General features: G+C 39.4%; 1 protein-coding gene across 8 annotated transcripts in view; it reads right to left on the minus strand.

The window, feature by feature from the left end:
• LOC105690594 (glutamate receptor ionotropic, kainate 2) overlaps positions 1 to 21696 on the minus strand; it is a 150419-nt gene that overhangs the window by 42536 nt on the left and 86187 nt on the right. For all 8 annotated transcript variants that reach the window (XM_048656459.1, XM_048656455.1, XM_048656456.1 and 5 more), the window contains one exon: positions 1412 to 1596. In XM_048656459.1, the coding sequence (XP_048512416.1) occupies positions 1412 to 1596 (185 nt within the window). The remainder of the gene's footprint in view (positions 1 to 1411; positions 1597 to 21696) is intronic.

Here is a 21696-nt window from a genome sequence, read left to right on the forward strand (position 1 = left end):
TTAAATAATAGCTCAACTTCATTTTTATCTTCACACGTACCCCGTAACGTGCTGCGATAATTCAGAAAACTTTATGAAATCCCTACCGAGATACAAAAAAAAAAAAATCTCAAAGAAATCTCAAGTTTGAAATTTTCTTCTACGTATTTTTGGATTTTTTTTCTTCTTTTCTTCAGGCATATAAAACACGTAATTGAGGCATCTATACGGGAATACCTGTACACGTCTCCCTGGAGATCACCGCGGTGCAGTGCGGAGATCAGATATAACCCGATGGAATCAAAGGACCCTGGAACGAGTTCTGCTTTCCAGGTACATAAGAGATACATATGACCTTAGGGTTTCCGTTCCCGTCACAGGCTTGCATTTACTCCCCTTTGATTCACTTCGCGCAATATCATCGAGCAGTGGATCGAAATGTTTTTCTATTTCTGTTTTCCGCCTCACAAATGCACGGTGTACGGATGTATACATATATGTATATATGTATTCGTGTAGCTCGCGTCTTTCCCATTCGCCGTTCGAATCAAAAGAAGGCTTTTTGCGGTCGGTCATTGAATTTTATACATAAAATTTTATAGTGGTACATTTTTTTCTTCTTCGTTTCTTTCGGTACTTCAACTTCCAGAACGTAGAGGTACGGAAATAAATACGAAACGAAGGAGGTACTGATATAAGTTCCGTAACCTTTTTCTGCTATCGATAAGAACGGGAAGACGAGAGAAAAAAAAAAAAAAAAGTTCAAAGGAAATAGCTGAAATAAAACGCAGGTCGCGATTCACTTTGAAATTTCGCCCAACCGAACTTGAAACTTGTACATCATATGGATAAAGAGTTAAAAGGATTGGGAAATTGCTTCGTGCAAAATCCCTTGGCTATATAAAAGCGGAAGGGGAGGTTATCCTTTCGTGCTTAAAGATTTAATTGAAAGTCTTGGAGGGAAAAGTTGGCTACGGGGTATGAAGTAAAGGTAGGTACTAAGGTAAGATATTTGCGGGAAAGAAGAATTTTCCCTCCCGAGTTGTTTTTTTTTTTTTTTACTTCTCTTCGTTTTCTTCTTTTACGACCTATATATAGATTGATTTTCGGTAGAGTCCTATGAAAATCACCCCATGGATTCAAAACTTTGCAGAACTTCAAATTAAAACCGATTCTCTTCTAAAAACTTATTTCAATAATCTTAATCACATTTCAGACCCAATTCGTAAATACGCGCATGGATTTTTTGAAGGGTTTGAAATCTTTCTTATTCCATTATAGGTGAAACAGAATGAAGGAGGAAAGAAAAAATCAGATAAAATCTTCGAATCTTAAAGAAGGTTTGGAAAAGAAAGAGAATGTCAATGGGAAAAATTTCGTGGCAAGCCGCAAAAAATAAAAAAAAAAAAAATAGAAAATAGAAAATACGAACCTTAGAAAGCGTCGTGGGGTGGGGATAGAGATTGACTAAACAGCTTTCCCGTCTGAGTCGATAATCCCATCGAGTTTCAAGGTGTGGAATTTCCATTGTGTCGCATATGCTCTGAACGTGAGACGCCGTATGGGGACTCTGCGGACCGAAAATAGCCGCGACTCCATTCCTCAGAAGATGACAAACTGCAATCAATCAAATTCAAACAATTATTCGTCATCCTCTCTATCGAATGACTCGAACGCTCAAAATTGATTGGTATAAATCGCCGCGTAAACCAATGAGCAATCCGCTCATACATCCGCTGGTGTGTGCGTAGACCAATTCGACTTCGCGTTACGAGTTGATAAACGTAGTCAATTATACGGAGAGAGTTACAAATCCGTCAAATTGTCATCTATAGGAACATTAACTGCCGCTGCCGTTGCTCCTGTCGCAATTTTTGTTCGACTACCATGGCATCGGTTTATACCAACGCTGCTGCGAGTAAATTTCCCGCACACATACAATGTTTCACACATAAATCCACACAATTTTATAGCAAACAAACACCGCTGAATTTACGGTTACTGCAGCGAGGGCTGTTACCAATATCACGGCGATAAACGCACGTAGCCTTATGTACACGTAAAACTATTTAACCATGTAACACATAATCCGCGTACATGTACACGTGCGTTTGAAACACGCGCTTTGCTTTGCTTTGCGTTGAATATATTATACATGTATATATATATATATATATACGTCTTGTACATACGCGTGAGAATTTCGCGCAAATGTTATATACAGACGTGCGGATACGTATAGGTAAAACGTCCTTTGCATACTTTGACATTAAATTCTCATGTGTGGGGCGAGGCGAGAGGTTTATACAAAATTCGGTTTATTACGTACGATAAACTGCGAGGCGCGTACGCGGAGATTATTTAAAATTATGGAGCGTGAGCGTATATATCGCGCGGGTCTTATCCCTTTCGCGAAAGAAACGAAAAAAAAAAAAATGAAACAGAAATAAAAAAAATAAAAAAAACATCGGGAATGGAAAACAAATAAGTTTTGAAAAGAAACAAAATTTTCGAGGAAAAATTCATATAACGCACGTGCAAAGAATGATGTGAATCCGCTTGGAATTGGTATTATATCCGTTTGCAGTCGCGTGGTATTCCGTGTATTTATATAGGTGGGTGAGGTACGTGTGCACGTGTAACCGTATATAATACCGTACATGTAGGTAATATGCGATTTCTCCGAGAGTTTACTTTGAATGTGGAGAAATTTCTTTGTCGGAGAAGAATTTTTGCCCCGGGCATTTCGTTGTTATACGCGTACGGTGGTTCGGGTCACCGTCCGGATGCCGTCGTGGAGATCCTATTTTGAAAAATATGTACCCATAGAAATTTGTGTATGTACATATAGGTACATTACGCAACGCGTTCTCACGAATGTCCCCCGTGTTCGAACTACGGGGATCAAGTGATGTGGGAGGATTTCGGAGTGTGGGAAAATTTCACATCGAGTAAAGAATATTTTCTACGGAGAACGAGAAGTCGTGTAACCCGTTCACGATAAACGATGTAGTTCGGAGATTGATTATCCCTAGTTTTTTCGATCCCCCTATAACCAGGTGCGAGGGTCTTCCGGTGCTCGCGGACTTCAATGGACATGGAAAAGGCTAAATGTAATTAACCGTAGAGGTGCTTGGCGCTAATCTGCAGGCCATTAGACCGTATTGTATTACCAGACCGAGCATCTTCCCCGATGACCGCTATACTAAGTCATAGAACTGCACTAATCGCGTATCTCGCGACAGTTACCAACGGCGAACGGGATGCCGTATCTATATCACCATGTTCCTCTTACGACGTACCCTACTAGGTGTTCAACAATATCGTCTGACGCCCGACGAACGCATCAGACCTCGGATCCGATCGATCGATTGGAAAAAAAAAAAAGGGAACTCCGCGTGATGGCGGAGGGAAAAATACCCTCGACTTGCCGCGGGGGTCGAAAGTCCATTCTTCGTCAAATCTGGAGGACGCTGGATTGATTTTCGTCGAGTTTCTTGAAATTTCGAAAAGAATTCGAAGGCGCTCCGGACCTCACCCGAGCGGGTTGAATTTCGTTTGTCGAAAGTGGTGAAAATTTAATAAAAATCTGTGCCCGAGTTCTCATTGTTTACGAGGCGCGACGGGGGAAACAGGTCCACCCAGTGGATGGGTGTGAAAGCGTTCGCCGCAACCGGCCGCAATGGACTGCGAGTAGCCGGCAAGTTTGCAGATAGGATTATCACACGGTGATGTATCAAAGTGGTAACAGCCAGCAGCTATGTATAGAAACCGGAGGTATAGGTGGGTGAGCCACGTATAGCGCGAGTACACTGGATTGTAGCAACAGCAGAAGCAGCAGCATCCGGTATAGCGTTGAATTTTGGTCCCGTTGTAATCACCCCCTTGCACTCCACGGGTTTTAGACGTTCGTTATACATTTTCCCAGTTTCTCTCGGGAGTATACATGTATTTACTCAGCGAGGAAAACCCTTCTAGTGGAAACAGTAGCGGCAAGTGGCCCAATTCCGTTTTCATAGATAAACCCACCGACGAGAAAAAAAGAGTAGAGAAAAAAAAAATAAAAAAAAAAAAAAATAGGAGAACCAACCGAAGTTTTTAAACTCTCGAAACACGAGGAAGTGAGAGCTCGCGTTACACTCGATCTTGTGGTTCTTACCGCGCGGATTATCAGTATCTCTTTGTTATTTATTTATTTATTTTTTTTGCCTCCACTTTTCTCTCTCGCTTCTTCAGTTTTCCTCATCTGGATAACTGCCGCTGCACCACGTGAACTGCGCTTGGTTAGATACATTCGCTAGAATGTAATTCGAGCTTTTTGTTCTTCAAGACGCTGCAGCGGCGCTCGAAAAACGTAATTGAATCCTCAGAGTAACGCGTTTAATGCTATCTTGAAAATTCTGATAAGAAAAAACCGTGGACGAAGAGAATTACACGCGTACCGATCGGACGCCATTTTTCCAACCAAACCTCATCCAGTTTTGGAAAACTGGAAAATATTTCTCGATCACTCCAGACTTCCCACCATTCCCACGAATAAGACTCCGTTTATAGGTAAAAAAAAAAAAAAATCAAAGTGAGAAGTTTGGCGTAAATTGGTGTTGAATATCGTGATGAATCTATACAAGTTATAAGTCAAATGGATCAATAATTTTGGTTAGCTATGTACAACACAGCCGTATGACTTTGCATCGAACAAACTACATTGTTAGGAGTCTTTCCCGGCTCGCTAAGTTATAGCTGTTAGAGAGAATAAACGCGTGGGATATATTCGAAGGATGATAATTTAGCCCCGTTGGTTGGGAAACACGACGAAGGGTCACCGTCGGGGGGTTGGGCCGAAAACCCTTTCATCGAGCCTCTTGACCAAAGGGTATTATTAGTCTTCGACCTTCATTAGGTTGAAACGTACATGAGAACAATTCAACCCCGAACAACCAACGACCGCCACCGCAGCATCTCCGATGGACAGGGAGGGCACCGAGCCCCCAAAAAATTTATCAATATACGTGCACACGGCTCATATACGTGTATATGTATACGTAACCGTACACACCGAACTCGTACAATGCCTCCTGAATTTTGACGAGTCCGAATTAGGGAAGGTTCATAATTCCGGTTGTACCAGATTCATTTTTACTTTTACACGAGAACGGTGAAACGTCCGGAATTTCGAATTACGTACAAGTGAAATGAAAAAGAAAGTGGAAAAAAAAAAACAAAACAAAATTAATCAAATCAAACACACCCGTTTCCGGAACAGATATCGGCGATTCTCGTCACGGGCAGATATAAAATTCCTACCTCAAAAGGGAAGAAGAAAAAAAAGAAACAAAAAGGAAAAAAGGCACAAAAAGCTCCGAGTGACGTCTCACGTTACGCGCCGGAGATATAGGGAAAATGTGTCGTATTGTTTTTCTGGGCTGAATTCCCGTCTCGTCCGCTTTCTTGTGACCGCTTCTTGGTCCCGCCATACTAGCGACCCCGTCCTGCGGGCAAGGAAGGGTCCCTCAAAGGACATCCGTGTCCTTTGTTACGTCATCAACGCGATATAGTCGCAGCGGAATCGCTGCCTTGGAAAGGAACCGAGGTAAAGAGTAAATTCAATGATACACACCGGAAGTTTCGAGTTATACATGAAAATTAAGGTGGCGGTATAAGCATAAAACACTTTCATATTCACGGGGTGACCCGAGAGAAAAAAAAAAAAATAAGAAGAAAACCAACCGACCTCCCGTGTGTAATTGTAATTCGGAACAAGCGATCAGTTTTTATTTTTTTTTTTGTTCGTTTTTCTCTTTTTTATATTTTTAAAATACGAGTAATAAAAGAGAAAATAATATAACGATAATTATAACAGAGAAGGGCAAGAAAAACCAAAAACAAAAAAAAAAAAATAAGAAAAAAGATTCGATATAAAAATCTGGGAGCTTCATCTGACAGGGAGCCAACAGCTCTCCTTTACCAATTGCTGCGGCAATTAACGCGTTAATTGACTGTCTAATTGAAGGTTACTTCGTACAATGCTGCATGAGGCATGTATACCAAGATATACACGATACATGTATACGATGAGCATAATAATGCACGAAGGTGGTAAGTTTTTAGGTAAAATTGAAAATGGAAAATGGATAAAAAATGAACGAATGTGCAGGTGTATTAAATTCCAAATTATGTTCGTTCGCTAGGCATACGGGTGTTGATAAATAATTGTGCGAAACTCAAGGGGGTGATAAAGTGCACTTAAACAAGTAATTTGAGATGGGCGACCCATGTCCGGAGATGTCGCTTACGGGACATCTACATCACATAGAAGGTAAAGAGCATAGTCAACGCCTGGTCATTGGCAATTATATTGATTTTCTAAATAATTAAAGCTCAAAAAATTGATGAATATAGCACAAAACGCATGAACCACAACTTAGAGCTTTCGTCTTCTGAATTGTGAGCGATTCGCAGCTTTCAAGTAGGGTATTGCTAATGACAAGGCGTTGACTTTGTTATTTCCCTGCGACCTTCGATGTCCGATAGCGCCTGAACGCGACAATTCCGGTCATGGGCTGCTCGCCTCAGATTACTTGTTCAAGTGCATTATATCACACACTGGAGTTTGGCACAATTATCTATCAACAACCTGTATAACTTCAAAGAAACGTTCGATCGAACTAAAAATTAATATTCGTTGATTTTGTTACTAATTAGGTATGAAAGTATGTCATGAGGGAAAGAAAGGGGGACAGGGAACAATTAAGGAAAGTCCGGGCTTTGTGTAACTTGAATACGATGAAACTTTTTTTTTGTTATTTGTATTTGAAATGAATGAGAAAGATTTTCAGTTATCACGAGGAAAAAAATACCTCAAAAACCCAAAATGATATTTGAAATACTGTTGGATCATTTTTGAAAAAGTTTCTACAAAACTTTTGGGTTACCCCAACATATTTTTCTCTCCTTTTTTTTGGAATTGAAAATTTACTCGAATCGTACACCTTATATCGTCGTTTTTCGCGAGTTTGGTTTTGAAGATAGATTTCCGCAGGTCATACAGAGATTTTTCAGTAAGCTCGGATCCTTTCGAAAGCAGCGGCGCAAAATAAAATCAAAAGTAAAAGCAGAAACGCCCGTGAGAAAGCTATAGGAAGTCGACGCGCGGAGATCCGATTTCGTTAAATTCCAGCAGACGATCCGAGATTCTTGGTAAGGAGGAAATAGGATATGGGAATGGGCATATATATACACAATATATATATATATGTACAAAGCATAGCGCACTTTATACATATATACATATTTATATACCGACTACCTTAGAACTCCAGAAATGTAATAATATATTCCATAATCGATTTGGGAATATCGCCTGTGGTGCTAAAGAAATTTTTATTTCCAGCCTAAAAGCAGAACCAAATATAGATTTCGTAAATCATTATTATTGAATATCTCATTGATGATCCATCGATATTTCTATTCATAAATGTTCATTTTTTATCTTCAAAGACATAAAAGTAGAAAGATAAGTTTTTTACAACAGACAAGGATCGATTCGTTTTTCTTTTTATGCACTCTTTATACGTACTCGATTTTTTTCATACTTTATATATTTTTTTTTTTTTTTCCGACGAATGTTTGATTTTCCTTTTTCTTTTCATTCTTTCATTCTACGCGTAGCTGGGAAATTGACGAGGGAATTGTTACCGGGTGAAAGGAAGTCAGCGTCGGGCGACAAGTAGGTACAAAAGAGAAATCTCCGGATTCCGATGTATCCCCTTGACCTTTGGGTGAACCGAGAGAAACACAATCGTGGAAGAAGTAAAAAGAAGGAGAGAGATAAAAAGAGAAGATACAAGAAGCGAAAGAAGGGGAACCGGGTCGCGTCCTAATCTGGTCATCTATTTCTCTTTGGAAAACCCTTGAAACACCGAAGCATTTTCTATTTGTATAGTTGTTGCGGAAAATTTATTTCCCCCGAGTGGCGAAATGGCGAAAAAATTGACCGATCAACGAATTCGAGGAACCATTAAAAATATCGCGTTCAAATGATGAATAATATTTTACGTTGGGGATTGAGAAAAATTGATGAGAATTTGGAGTTTTTCCACCAGAATCGAAGGGCGTGGGATGCTCGTTGAAGCACGTGAACCGCGTGCAGAGTACGAGAATTCTGACGGAATTTAATCGAACACAAACAGCTGAGTGAATCGTTTACAGCGAAGAAATATTCTAATTAAAATGAACGAATCCTGGTACAGGTTTGCTTGTGTAACCAGCTGCAGCGGTTATATCAAGGAGATGTTCTCTCTTCACCTCTTGGTTATATCAAACGCGGTGGCGAATTTTTTTCTTCATTTTCTTTTCTTTCTTCATCTTTTGCTTTTTTCGATTGACGGAGTACCAAATATATGGAGGTCTTTTCCGCCTACACTACGTCGCGAAATTTTTTATTCATTTTTCTTTTTATTCGAGAGGCGAACGGTTAAACAAATCTTCCGAGATGATGATTTTAATAAGAGGACGACGACGACGTAGACGACGATTATTATTAATTGATTGACATTAATTGCGAACCCTCTCGCTAAGGAATCGTGGCCCTGTGAGAATCAAGCTCCGGGCAAGCGAAGCTCATCAACTAATTCGTACGGTAATAAAAAGTGAATAAAGAAAGGAAAAATGGCGAGGGTCATCGGGACGAGGGCGGCCAAGCTTTGCTCCGATTTACCCGAGGTCTATCCCGGCGTAGCCGAAGTCACGAATAATCTTCGTAACGAAAATGTGAAACGGACGAGACAGTACAGAAAGTTTAGAACCAGAGGGGCTAAGCCTGAACGCCATAAGCCTCTTTTTTGCTGATTTCACTCTCTGTCTCCCTCTCGGCCATTTTGTTTGAGCTTTTTTCTTTTCCTTCTGCTTTTCAAGCTGAAGATCGATTGTGAAAAACAAACAGAATTAAGGAGGAGAAGAAAGAAAAACTAGAGAGCTGGAAAACCTTGGGAATCTTTTGAGATTCATCTCAGATATTTCATGGCTACATCCATTTTATTTGGAAGTAATCGTGCACACGAAAAATACGTGGTTACCGAGACGTACGCCGCGCGCGTTTCCACCCTTTTATTTCATTTTTTTTCCTTTACTTCGCTCGTAGTCGATGCATTTTTTAAATTTACCTCTTTTCACCGTACAATTTGCCATTTCACCCCTCTTAATCCTCGATAAGCCGATGAAAAAAAAAAACCAACGACCGATATATTTAACTTTGAATGTTAATAGCTACCGCCCTATAAAATCACAATCCCAAAAATACACCAATAAGAAGATTCGCGTATTCCACCAAAGGGTTGAATTTTCAATCTTCGTTCCGCCAAAAAAGAGCCTCGATTTGTTTTCCAAAAGAGAACTTGAAAATTTGTCGAAGATGGCGTCCGTTCGTCATTTTTGCTGAATCACATCGCCTGAGCAGCTTCAAATGTCGTAAAGTGCTGAAAAGTTTTTGCTTTTTTCTTTGATAATAAAAACAATTCACTTTAAATCCAGTTAATTAATGGGCTAATTGTTTACGGAGGTTTAAGAGTCAACTTTTCAGGTAGAGCTTTAGATTATATAACTAATTCTAAGGATTGACGAGATGCAGGGTAGTAAGAAAGTGTCGGTGGGGATGACGAGGATGAACTCAAAAGTTCGTATTTTCTTCCACCCACTTAGACTTCACTTTGAGTGTAAGGTATATAATAAAAGTTGTAAGCGTGATACCTACTAAACTTTGACTTCGGACTGATTTTAATCCTTCCGCAAGGAGTAGGAAATCGTATTTTAATCTTCTTAATAGTTTTCCTCGAGTAGGAGCTATAAGTATACCTGATATTTCCGGCACTGCACCACCTACTACTTTTTCTTTTCATTGGCTCTAATTCCCCCTATCCTCTTCATCGCTCCTCTCGATTCAGTCCACGTGCAACGCCGGTCTTTCTCGAGGTCCCCAAAGAGCGGAACGAAAAAAAAAAAAAAAACCGAAAAAGAGAAACAAAAAATTCTTCAAATATATACATTCCTCTAATTTTCGCACGGTAATTCAACGGAATGGTCCAACTAGATCGTTGAGTTTAACACCCGTGGCATGATTTAAAGCAATTGAAAGAAAAAAGGAGAACGATTACGTATACGCGAGTAGTAGAAAATTTCTCCTCTCCTCGTTTCTTTGTTTTAATTCTTTCTTCTCCTTCTCCTACTTCTTCATCCCCGTCTGGTTTTTTCTCCTCTTTTCTTCCAGTCTTAGCAGCAACCCCTCTTTGTACACGCGGGCTTACCCTTTTCATATATATATATATATATATATACATTGTACTACCGTCTAAAAAGTTTTAATCCTGACAAAATCCGTGAGCTCGGAATAACGGGAAAATTTCAACCCGTTGCAGCGGGGCAAGGTGAGTAGGGGGGTAATTAAGAGCTAATTGCTACGCCGAACTATACGACCACTGTACGGAGTAGAAAACATACCACCCCGTACACATACCGCGTATAGGTATGTACGTATTCGCCGGAGACAAAACAACTGTTATAAAGGATCAAAAGAACAAGTGAATTACGTTGCATAAAGCACCTACTTTTTATCTTATATAAATGAAAATGGTTCTCAGACAAATATGAACTATACCGTTACACCGTTAGAGAATCGGGTATATATACAATATTTGTACAGGGCCGTAAGTTGAGAGAGTTATATATTTTTCTTTTCAACTATTTTTTTCCTAATTTTGACGGTCGGCTACTTTTTTGACGACCCCGCCCCGAGATTTCGATCTTCCTTTCGTCTTATCCACGGGGTGAGCAGTCGCGGGTTGCTCCGGGCAGGACATTAGGTGACAAATATAATATCAGCAGATGGCGGTTTCGGGCTAAAAACTAAGACCGCGACGCGGTGGCTTCGGGCAACTTTTTATTGGTCGGTAGAGAATACGAGAAAATCCACTTTATATCTCTACGAGTTTCGTATTATATACACGTGTATATACGTACATGTATCTGTACATAGATTAGATACACATAACTAATCCCGGAGTAGTCTTGAGGCGGTCTTATATTTCATTTATGGAAAACAAAGAAAGAAGGAAAAACTTTACTAAATAATAAACCAGTTAATCCCATAACAGATCTACCTTCTTATTCTAGTAACAAGTTTTTTTTCTCATCCCTTAATTTTCGTCGTTTTTTCCCTTTTTCCTGCACGATTCGCGGTTTAAAAGTTCCGCGTGTATATTGTATATAGTATATACTATGGTATAAAGTAACGTGCAACGTTCATTTGTTCTTTTGTATCTTTACGACATCGGAAAAGATTTCCCCTGCGAATCGTGAAGAGAAAAAAAAAAACAAACGGAAAACGAAAAAAAAGGGCAAGTCGAAAAAATTCATCCATATACGTATGTATACTGGTGTATACTCGTGGTACACACTATGAAAAGTTTTATCTTATGCGAAAGTCGAATTTTTCATAACTTTGTTTTTGTTTTTTCAAAATCTGCATCTCCATGGAAGGTTTCGGGTACACTGATTTTCCAAATTTCGGTATAATACGCGATCTCACCCTTATATTCTTACGGTTGTTGAGGACATTTTTGTTTTTCCTCTCGTTTTTATTATTTTTGGTTTTTCACGGGAAATAGAAAAACGAAAAAAATCTCGCGATAGCTGTACGTGAAAATTGTAGTATCGTATAACGGTGAAGAACTGAAAATCGACACGAAAGTGGAAAGGATCATCTCGCAATTCAAGTGGGAAATTTTATGTGAACAGGCGTCAGGAGACCCACGCGATGTCCTCGCGCGAAGATAGGGGCAGACCCGGATACATACGACTGCACAACGATAACGCATTTTTTCTTTTTTCCCTCTCACTTTTTTCCTTCTTTTTTTCATTCTTCTTGTGTGTGTTTGTTTGTTATTCACTACCGTGGACAGCGACCTCGTTTTCCATATTTCGGGCCTTGGAAGTTTTCCCCGGCACTTTGATAAAATATTCAAAACTCTTGCGAAAGTTGCTTCTTTTTTTGCTCCATCCTCTCCTCGAAATATTATTCGCCGATGGAAAAAAGCACGGAAAGAAAATCATCCAATCAAATAAGCAAACAATTACTTCGTACATAAGTATATATGTACCATTTTTGTGACGTAGAAAAATTTTGACGGAATTCAAATTTATTCAATCGATGAATTTAGTAAATCAAAATTGGAATATAAATTTATGTATTTTTTTTTTTTTTTTTACTTCCTTTTTCCATTGCCCATGCCATGTGCGAATCGCTATATTGATGTTTGTAAAAACATTGTCTACAAAAATATATACGTGGAGGAGTGCGTATAACGGAAGAGAATAAAAATAAATATAGGTATGTACGTACATGGAAATAAATCAAATAAAACTGTGCATAATAAATATAGGTGCGTATACTTGTGTGCACAGGAATACATATATATACATCTATGAAAAAGCAAGGACCCTCATCTGGTTCGTCGTTCGTGACATCAGTTTACCCCGATGCTGTTTGTTTGCAACGAAAATTTGAAATTCCTTACATACACAAGGGATTTCTATTGAACGAAAGTACACGTTTACCATCGTTCACACACCGAAAGTACGCATAGTTCGCTTTTTTTCTCTCTATTTTATTTATTCATTTATTTCCTTGCAATCATTTCATTCATACTATCGAGTTTTCAAGTTTTTATCAAATTTTCGGAGGATCCCATCGGCTGAAATAGACCGCGTGAGGGGAACACCCCTCACAATCAGTCGCTGTATAATTCATGATTTTTCTATCAGTTCGCAATGACCGGCAGCGTAGCGCTTTGTTGTGAGACGTCACCTTGGGGGCTGAGCAGAGGTGACGCCCCACAACAAACCCCTCGCCCGTGGCTACGCTGACTCCAGCAAAGCTCGGGCTCCCTCGTAGACCGAGAAATTCGAATATTTCGACCCATGCATGGATTGCGACGAATCAAAGTGGGTCTACGACTAATTGTAAAACCAATCGATATGACTTATAATTTTTCTGCTCTCAACAGCGAATAAATGATGATTACTCGATCGATTGCATGAGTGGATGATTTTAGCTTTCAGATTTGGATACTGAGCTGATTACATGTAAGATTACTCTTGAAGAAGCAAAAAAAAATTCGATTTCTGAGCAAAAAATAAATCATTGTTTTGATTAAGTTTAATATGCTTATCTTACGTTTTTCGACCTCAGGAATCCGAATCTGAAAGAAAAATTGATCTATCTCTAAAATTGACCGAGTTATCGCCAATTTTCAGCTTTTTGGGGTCAAAAATAAAAAATTGATTTTTTAGTCTAGCTTAATGTAATTTGAGCTCAGGAATCCGAATCCAAAAGAAATACTCAACTATCTGCAAAAATGACCAAGTTATCCCCATTTTTTCGCATTTTTTGGTACAAATTTGAGGATATCTCGAAGGGAAAAAATCGTAGCTCAATTTGGACAACGGATTCGTGTTTCTGAGGTCAAAATACATAAGAAAAGTGCCATACGATCAATTTTGAAAAATAAAAATTTTTGGCCAAAATTTGAAAAAATCGTAAGGGGTACCCCTTGGAAAAATCCCAAATTTTAGCCAAAAATTTTTATTTTTAAAAATTGATCGCATGGCACTTTTCTTATGTATTTCGACCTCAGAAATACGAATCCGTTGTCCAAATTGAGCTACGATTTTTTCCCTTCGAGATATCCTCAAATTTATGACAAAAATCGCGAAATAATGGGGATAACTCGGTCATTTTTGCAGATAGATCAATTTTACTTTCGGATTCGGATTTCTGAGCTCAAATCACATTAAAAAAGACTAAAAGATCAATTTTTCATTTTTTACCTGAAAAAGCTGAAAATTGACGATAACTCGGTCAATTTCAGAGATGGATGAATTTTTCTTTCAGATTCGGATTCCTGAGGTCTAAGTACATGAGAAAAGTGCCATACGATCAATTTTTAAAAATAAAAAGTTTTGGCTAAAATTTGAAAAAATCGTAAGGGGTAATATTCGAATTTCTCGGTCTACGAGGGAGCCCGAGCTTTGCTGGAGTCAGCGTAGCCAGCAGCGCAGCGGTTTGTTGTGAAACGTCACCTTGGGGGCTGAGCAGAGGTGACGCCCCACAACAAACCCCTCGCCCGTGGCTACCTGACTCCAGATAAGCTCGGGCTCCCGAAAAATTCTTCATGTTGTAATATTGTCAATATAATCTGAATATTAAAAATCTCCTCCCTTTCATTTGTTTTTAATACAAGATTTTTTTATTTATATAGAGGGATTTATTTCCTTGCAATCATTTCATTTATCCTATCGAGTTTTCAAGTTTTTATAAAATTTTCGGAGGATCCCATCGGCTGAAATAGACCGCGTGAAAAAAAATTCTGCGAAATTACATAGGAAAGAGAGAATACGTGAAAATCAGGGGAAAGAAAAAAAAAACGAGACAATAGTTTATAGCTCAAGAGAGCAAGTACGCGTTCGGCCATTTTATGAGCATATTCCGTTGGCGAAAATATAAACTTTTCCGCAGCACCGCGATCCCGATTGTCTTACGGTAGCCATAACCGATAAGGTATTATATGGTATGGTGTGCACTCACGTCTACATGCGTATGTAGTACGTAGTTCTCCTGTTTGTAGAGTATATTGTATATCGTACGTATACATGTCGTGTTTCCGTCTAGTTGCAGATGTAATCCAAGCAGAGCTTTGTTCGAAGGAACAGCAAAGCTCACCTCGGGATAAACTACAACCTGCTCAAATTCACGTCGAATGGAGGGAGTTTCACGAGAATTGTTGAAGGGAACATGTAAATTCCGAAAACCGATGAATGAAAAAATTAATTTCTAGAATACGAGGAGTATCAGGTACGTGTAAAAGGGACGTAGATAAACGCGAATGCGACGGTGTTACCGTAATTCAGTTGTTCTTTTTGTTGCTGTTGTTTGTTTCTTTTTTTCTTCTTCTCATACTCGTAAAAAGTGAAGTGCCTAAAAATCGCGGGGTTCATGAAATAAAAAATTATCACCCCTCCTTCGGAGTAAACACTTGTCCGAAAGTTTGTGCTCCCCTGGTCGCCTCGTTTTTCAGCTTTTTATCCCCATTTCCACTTTCTCTCTTTCGCTTCTTTTCTGGGTAAATGGATTCAGAAGAATAATCGAGATAACTTTTTGAAGTACTTATGTTATACATTCCGCATCCGTGAAATGGAATCGAGGGTGGTTTCGCGAGTATGTGATAAAACAAAAATGGAAAAAAAAAAAAACAGAAACAACGAATAGGCAAATGAATAAATAAAGTGAAAAAAAAAAAAAAAAAAAGATTGCGGTTGCGGAGTAAAATAAATTTTAAATTCAAGCGCGAGCTCGTTGATGGTTAAATGGCAAGTTGCGTGGATAACATATTTTTAAAAACGCTTTTTTAGCAAGGTTTTTAAAAGCGCGTTCGCGTTATGTACGGAGCGAGGGCTGGACGGGGCGGCGTGGCGTTGACATTTTAGATAAAATGAATTCAAATGGATTTCACGAGTAATTCGTTACATTTATACTCCAACACCGGTATGCATACATACGAATAGGTGGGGAACGAGGTAGTATATCTAAACTCGACGACGAACTTGCGTATTATTATAATTAACGAACTGTAGCCGTGATATGAGAGAAAAAAAAAAAAAAACAACGAAAAACATTTTGAAAAACAGTGAACAAAAAAACTGTGCTGTAAAATAATAAAAATAAAATGAAGTCACGTTCTACTTTTCATTTCCATATATTTTCCATAAATTGTCCGTATCACATACCCGGTCCGGAAATATAGTTGAAACTTTGTGTGTTCTGTGCATAAAATACAGAGCAAGATGGAAGAAGACCGAAAAAAAAGTGGAAGAAAAAAATCAACTATATATACCGCAGGTTTATTTCACCATACGGAAATTTATCGTCTGATATATGTGATACAGTTACCACGGTTAAATTAAATTCCACGATCTTTTTTTTTTCTTCATTTTTCATGCTCCTTTTTTCGAATTATTCCTCTTCCAGCTCACGTTTGCGCGTTTGCTATTTCGGCACAAGACCTTGTTACATTTTCACTGTTTTTTGTTTCTTCTTGTTTGCACGTGAAATCAAAATCGTTTTTGAATGTACATATTCGCCGATGATAATTTTCTGTATTTCATTTTGGAATTATTCGAATTGTCGTTTTTTTTCTTTTTCTAGATTATTTTCACGAAGTGTTTCTTTCCAGAAATAAAATTTACCCATTATTGTTACGTATACTTCACTTTACCTTCTTCAGTTTAATAAATAAGAATATAAAACTGGAAGACTTCGAAATACTTTTTCAATATCAGAACCCAAGTTCTAGAGGAAAGTGTATAATTAATAGAAGCTGTAGTCATAACCAACTAAAGGGGTTCGGCTTATACCTACGGCGAGGATGAATACCAACTAATTATTTTAGTCGTTAACTTTCCCAGCGCGTCAAAAGAGGAAAAGAGCAAGAGAGAGAGAGGGAGAGAGAGAGAGGGAGAGAGAGAGAGAGAGAAAGAGAGAGGGAAAATAAAGATAAATGTAGATAGACAGGAGGGTATCTGCAGGTGGATGAAGAAGATGGACTTATGGAATAATTATTATTTTCTCCCTTCCCCCCCGTATATTTTCAAACTACCTTGCTAAAATGGCTTACCCAACGGATAACCCCAGTCGTGCACAACTGCGATGAGAGGGAGTAAAACAAAAGACTTGGAAAGATTGTTTAGCGATGAAAATAGACAAGCGATAGAATTTACCGAGAGAAAAAAAGGTGAAGGAGTAAAGTACGGTAGTAATAATTCGAAAACGAAAATGAAAGACCGATCAGCTCTTTGGATAATTATTGATGAATTCGCGAATACCGCAATTATAGTAATTTGATCTAGGGGAGAATTGAAGAATGGAAAGTGGGGGGATATAAATTGAAAAGAAATCGTACCGGATTTACGTTAACTGGGGGGAAAAAATTGAAAAAATAAGAGGAATAAAAAGAATAAATCTGAAAAAACGCTGCAAGAAGTACTATAAATATAACTCAGAACTCGTGCGGAGTCGAAGAAAACATTTCGCTGCAAGTTTCGAATATCGGTGGACCGGAATTCTAAAGTTGAAATAACCGTTCGTTAGAAAAAAAATAAATAAATAAAAAGCAAGTAGCGAAAGGGGAGAAAGTGGGCGAATTTTAAACAGCTGACAATCTGATATCGGTATTATACTACGGTATATAGAGATATACATCTATGTAAAGCTTGTGAATTACGCGAAGGTAAAATGGCTGAGGGTATTGTTAGACACGGTCCCCCATTGGAGTAGCTGGCGAAATAAGTGCTTCTATCCATTGCGAAAAATAAATCAGGAACGGATAAATCTGGCGTAAAACGTTAAAACTGCCTATAAATGTTGCTGTAATACCTCGTAACAACGTAGTTACGATACACACCGACACAAACGTGCGCTACACTCTCAGGTATATGTCAGGGTATTCTACGTAACCTGTAATACGTATACAACGTTTTTACTCTCCCATATAAGTATAGAGGAAAACTCTTCTTTTCTTCCCCGTTGGCCCGCTCCAATATATTTTTCCTCGCCATTTTCTACCCCCCTACCCACTTTCTAAACTTATACGCCAGCTTCTGCACACAACGTACATAGTATATGGCTGACGTAATTTGCCCCAGGGACACCGGATGGCCGGTCGCACCAAGTGACCATTTTATGAGCGTCTTACTTGCCATTACGATGCCACCGGCTGGCCACCGCCTAGCGACATTATTACCGGCTCTACGATATAGTTGTTATTATCATTAAATATTTTCATCAACTAGATTCTACGCGTAGAACAAGTGGGAGGAGAAAAAACAAATCGTCTACAGACGATATAAAATGGCTGTAAATTATAATTCTTTGTTTTTAAGAAAATGTGATGGCATAGGTACTAAGAGTTTGAATTTTATGAGAGTTTGGAATCGCGAATAAAAGTTTGAATAGTCATCCCAGAAGCCGATGATATAGGTAGTTCAATAAAAAGGGGTTTTTCCGCGATAAACAAAAATATAACGATTCTTATTACAGAAATGAGGGTAGGTAAAAAAAAAAAAATAAAATAAACATTCAATCGATATCGATCTCATTTCTTTTTTGCTCCAACTTTCTCATTTTTTGGGAAACATTCCCCGCGATCAGCCGATGAAGCCGAGACCTTATTTCGTATACGGTGTAGTGGGTGTGCGGTGGCGGGTGGCTACGTATGTGGGTCGGAATACATAAAACCACTGGGTGAATGCTGCTTTGAAAATTTTCATGATCGTACCGCCACGCTGGCCCATGAATTTTATGAAGGTTTCTATGTAATATCGGCTGCAGGGACCGCCGCAGATTATGTAAAAACAGTATTATCGATCCAGACAGCTCTCTCAGAAGAGTGCCACCCCCAGACCTCGGGTGCCAAAACCGAAGACGACTCTCACCCCGTCAATTTGTATATTTCGTCTCGGAATTCCAATGGCGCTTTACCTCGATTTTTATACATCTCTTTCCCTCCAGCGCCAACCTCACTCAGGACACTCACTCAACTCGCTGTCGAAAGGTACAACTCGTTTACTATACTAACCCCTTCAGACGCGGATTATTTCCATCTTCGCGTTTTTATAAGCCTTGAAAAATTCATCGACAGTTATATCGGCGAACCCGAGGAATTCATCGCGTAGTTTATATATTTTATCGAATAGATTTTTATCCTTTTTTTCCGTACAGGTATATTTTTGGTCAAATTACGATCCGAGTTGGTAATTTTTTACATCATGGCTGCCACCTCGATTTTAAAAAAAAAACGTCGGAGCTTCGCCGTTTTTTTTTTTTTTTTAAATAAACGGGTAAAATTTTTGCCCCCGTTCTACGGGCTATGGCAAAATGTCGTTTTGCGAAATTATTTTTTTTCGAATATCAGTCGATTCGGAATAGAGGCTACGGGCGAAAAATTGATCCCATTTTCTTCATAACCACCGAATCGAGGGTGTGCGTCGCTTCTGCATAGGTATACGCGTCACGTTTTCTTCTAACCTTACCCAAGAGAGAAAAAGCTGGTTCATTGCCAAACCTGGTGTATATATAGAGGACTTATACGAGGCTTTTGGGACCGTTATGTAGGGTGGAAGTCTGTGATGCGGGTCTTGGTTATTATTAACGGTGATTAATTATTAACGTTAACGTTAACTTGCGGCTTCAAAAGTTTCTAAAGGATTCCTTTTGCGATTTCGGTTTATTTCCGTTTCTGCGCTCTACGTTTACATAAATAATTCATAGAGTTTTGTCGGAGTTTATTGTTGAATAACGAAACACAAGATCTTCGGAAAATGAATTCCTTATATCGTATTCCGTATTCATATTCAACGTAGCTATCATAAGTCATTCTCCGATGCTGCTTAAGAAATGCATCGCGGTGAAAATGAAGTCGGGAATAGCGAAACGTGACGGTAACGCAGCTTCCACAACTGCGGAAGAAGTTTACGCTGCTAAAATAAAGGAAGTATCAAGAAGACTTACGGTTACAAAACTCAGACCGTTGGATCGAAACTGGTAACGTTACTTTGTAGAGCTCAATTCTACGTAACCGAGGACTCTGAAAGACTCGAACCTTTCATGTTTGGAAAAATCAATTTTCGTTCAAACTGCGCCAGGCTTTGTTGCAACGGCGAAGGTTCATCGTCGTTTAAACTTTACCTCATACCCTCTATTACACGGGTGAATTCAGAATTGTAAACGAAGTAAGGAAGTAGACTGGAGAATGAGGGACAAAAAGTGAGCGAGACACGAACCTGGCTAAGTTTCAGTTCGTAGGGAAAACACGCTGAAGCAACGATGCACCAACGGCAACATCGGCGGCGCAGCATTTTACAAAATACGAGCGATTTCGTCGAAAGTTTCATCGGGAAAATTTCTTACACTCCGCAAAGACTCCTCCACGCACGCAATTACCGTCTAAAGTAGCCTGCAGCTGGTGAGCCGTTGTTCTATGGGATGAGAAAACCGTGCGGGTGGCTCTACGTCATTGTTTCATTCAAGAAACGACGTCTGGAGAGCTTGGGTGAAACTGGTCCAATTTCCCATCCCCTTAAATACCGTTCGTATAAAGTATAATATATCCTCGGGCGTATTAAAACGCGAAAAAAAGGCTTGTATTAATCCTCCAGGGTTTCGGTGCTCCGGGAAAATATACCACGAGAGGAGAATCCCTCCGTGAGTACTTAAGCGTTGATTCGTTAAAGCGTGGGAAAACCGGTGCTATTAAATTTGCATATTACAAGCCTTTTAAAATCATATAACGGTCGGAAATTTTGATGGAAAACACCTAAAATCTGCCCCCGGTATATAAATCACTCGATGTCATATCGATCAAGACAACGTTTTAGATTCTGAACAAACAAAAGGAACCGGAAAAATGATTTAACGGTAACACGTCAACAGCTGGACCGAAGTGGGTGGCAGGTATACGCAGGTATATGATGTCCACGACTTTAGGCGAACCGGGTTCGATCGACGCTCTCAAAATACATACTTATGGGAATTCTTGTCACCCATGTACCTTCGTACTTTGTCATCGAGCCCCGTCTACGGAGTGTTTTTTATTTTTCTTTTTTTTTTTTTTTTGTGTTCTCTTGTTCCACCAACGTTGACGGCTAAACCCCCCTAAAAAGCTTCGTTTCAAATAAATAAAGATCAATAATTCGTAGCCACGCGCGTGTGAAGGTTGATGCTTGTTGAAGGATAAAAGCTCGACTCTCCAGCGCCAGTGAATTCCCCCTTTTGTTTATAGTCATAAATCCCTAAAGTGCTACCCCTATCCCTTTCACTCTTTTGCATCGACTACCCTCTCGCACGAGGATCTGCTATCGCGTCCCGATTTTCATAAGGCGCCGTATATCCAAAGAGGAACCACCCGAAAGCCCCCGAATATTCTTCGAGGTTAAACGAGCGATTAATTTTCAAATATATCCGTGATATAAAGAGTCGAATTACACCCGTTTATCCTGTAATAATTGTAAGTCCTTTTCTTGCCAACCGTTCACACGGTCGGATTGTGTTCAGTTGCAAATAAAGCCGCGTTCGGCTTTGTATTGTATTCAAGTTTTAAACGCCGTGGGGGTACGCATTGTTATCTGTTTTCGAACCAACGCGCTCCCATGTCTTCTGTAAAAATTGTCTCTTTTTTTCAGAAAACACGCGGTTCCGTTTCAAAATTGCAATTCTCAATGTTTCGCGATGAACGTGAGATAGCATCAACTTGTAAACCGAACAATGCAAACTACCAGAAAATTAATAACGCTATTTCACAATGGCCAAACTACCCCTTTCCATACTCCGAAACTACCACACTCGCGCCAATTTCAACGGAAGAGCATCGCATATCTTCCCCGCTCGCTAATAGTCAGGCATGCACGTTGAAGGGAGATGTTTTTGGTGGTTCTGATATCCAGAACACCCGCGTCTCCGTTCGCTCCTCTCTCATATTTCATACCCTTCTCGTTCTCCTTTCGTCGCCACGCAACTAACCTCCCCGTAACCACCCTCCTGTAATTAAGCTTCGGTCTATACACTTAGGCCAAGTGGGGGAGAAGGGGTGGGCCAACGTTGGCGGTATACCGAAGGCG

This window comes from Athalia rosae, chromosome 6, assembly GCF_917208135.1.
Source record: "Athalia rosae chromosome 6, iyAthRosa1.1, whole genome shotgun sequence".
NCBI classification, from domain to species: domain Eukaryota; kingdom Metazoa; phylum Arthropoda; class Insecta; order Hymenoptera; family Athaliidae; genus Athalia; species Athalia rosae.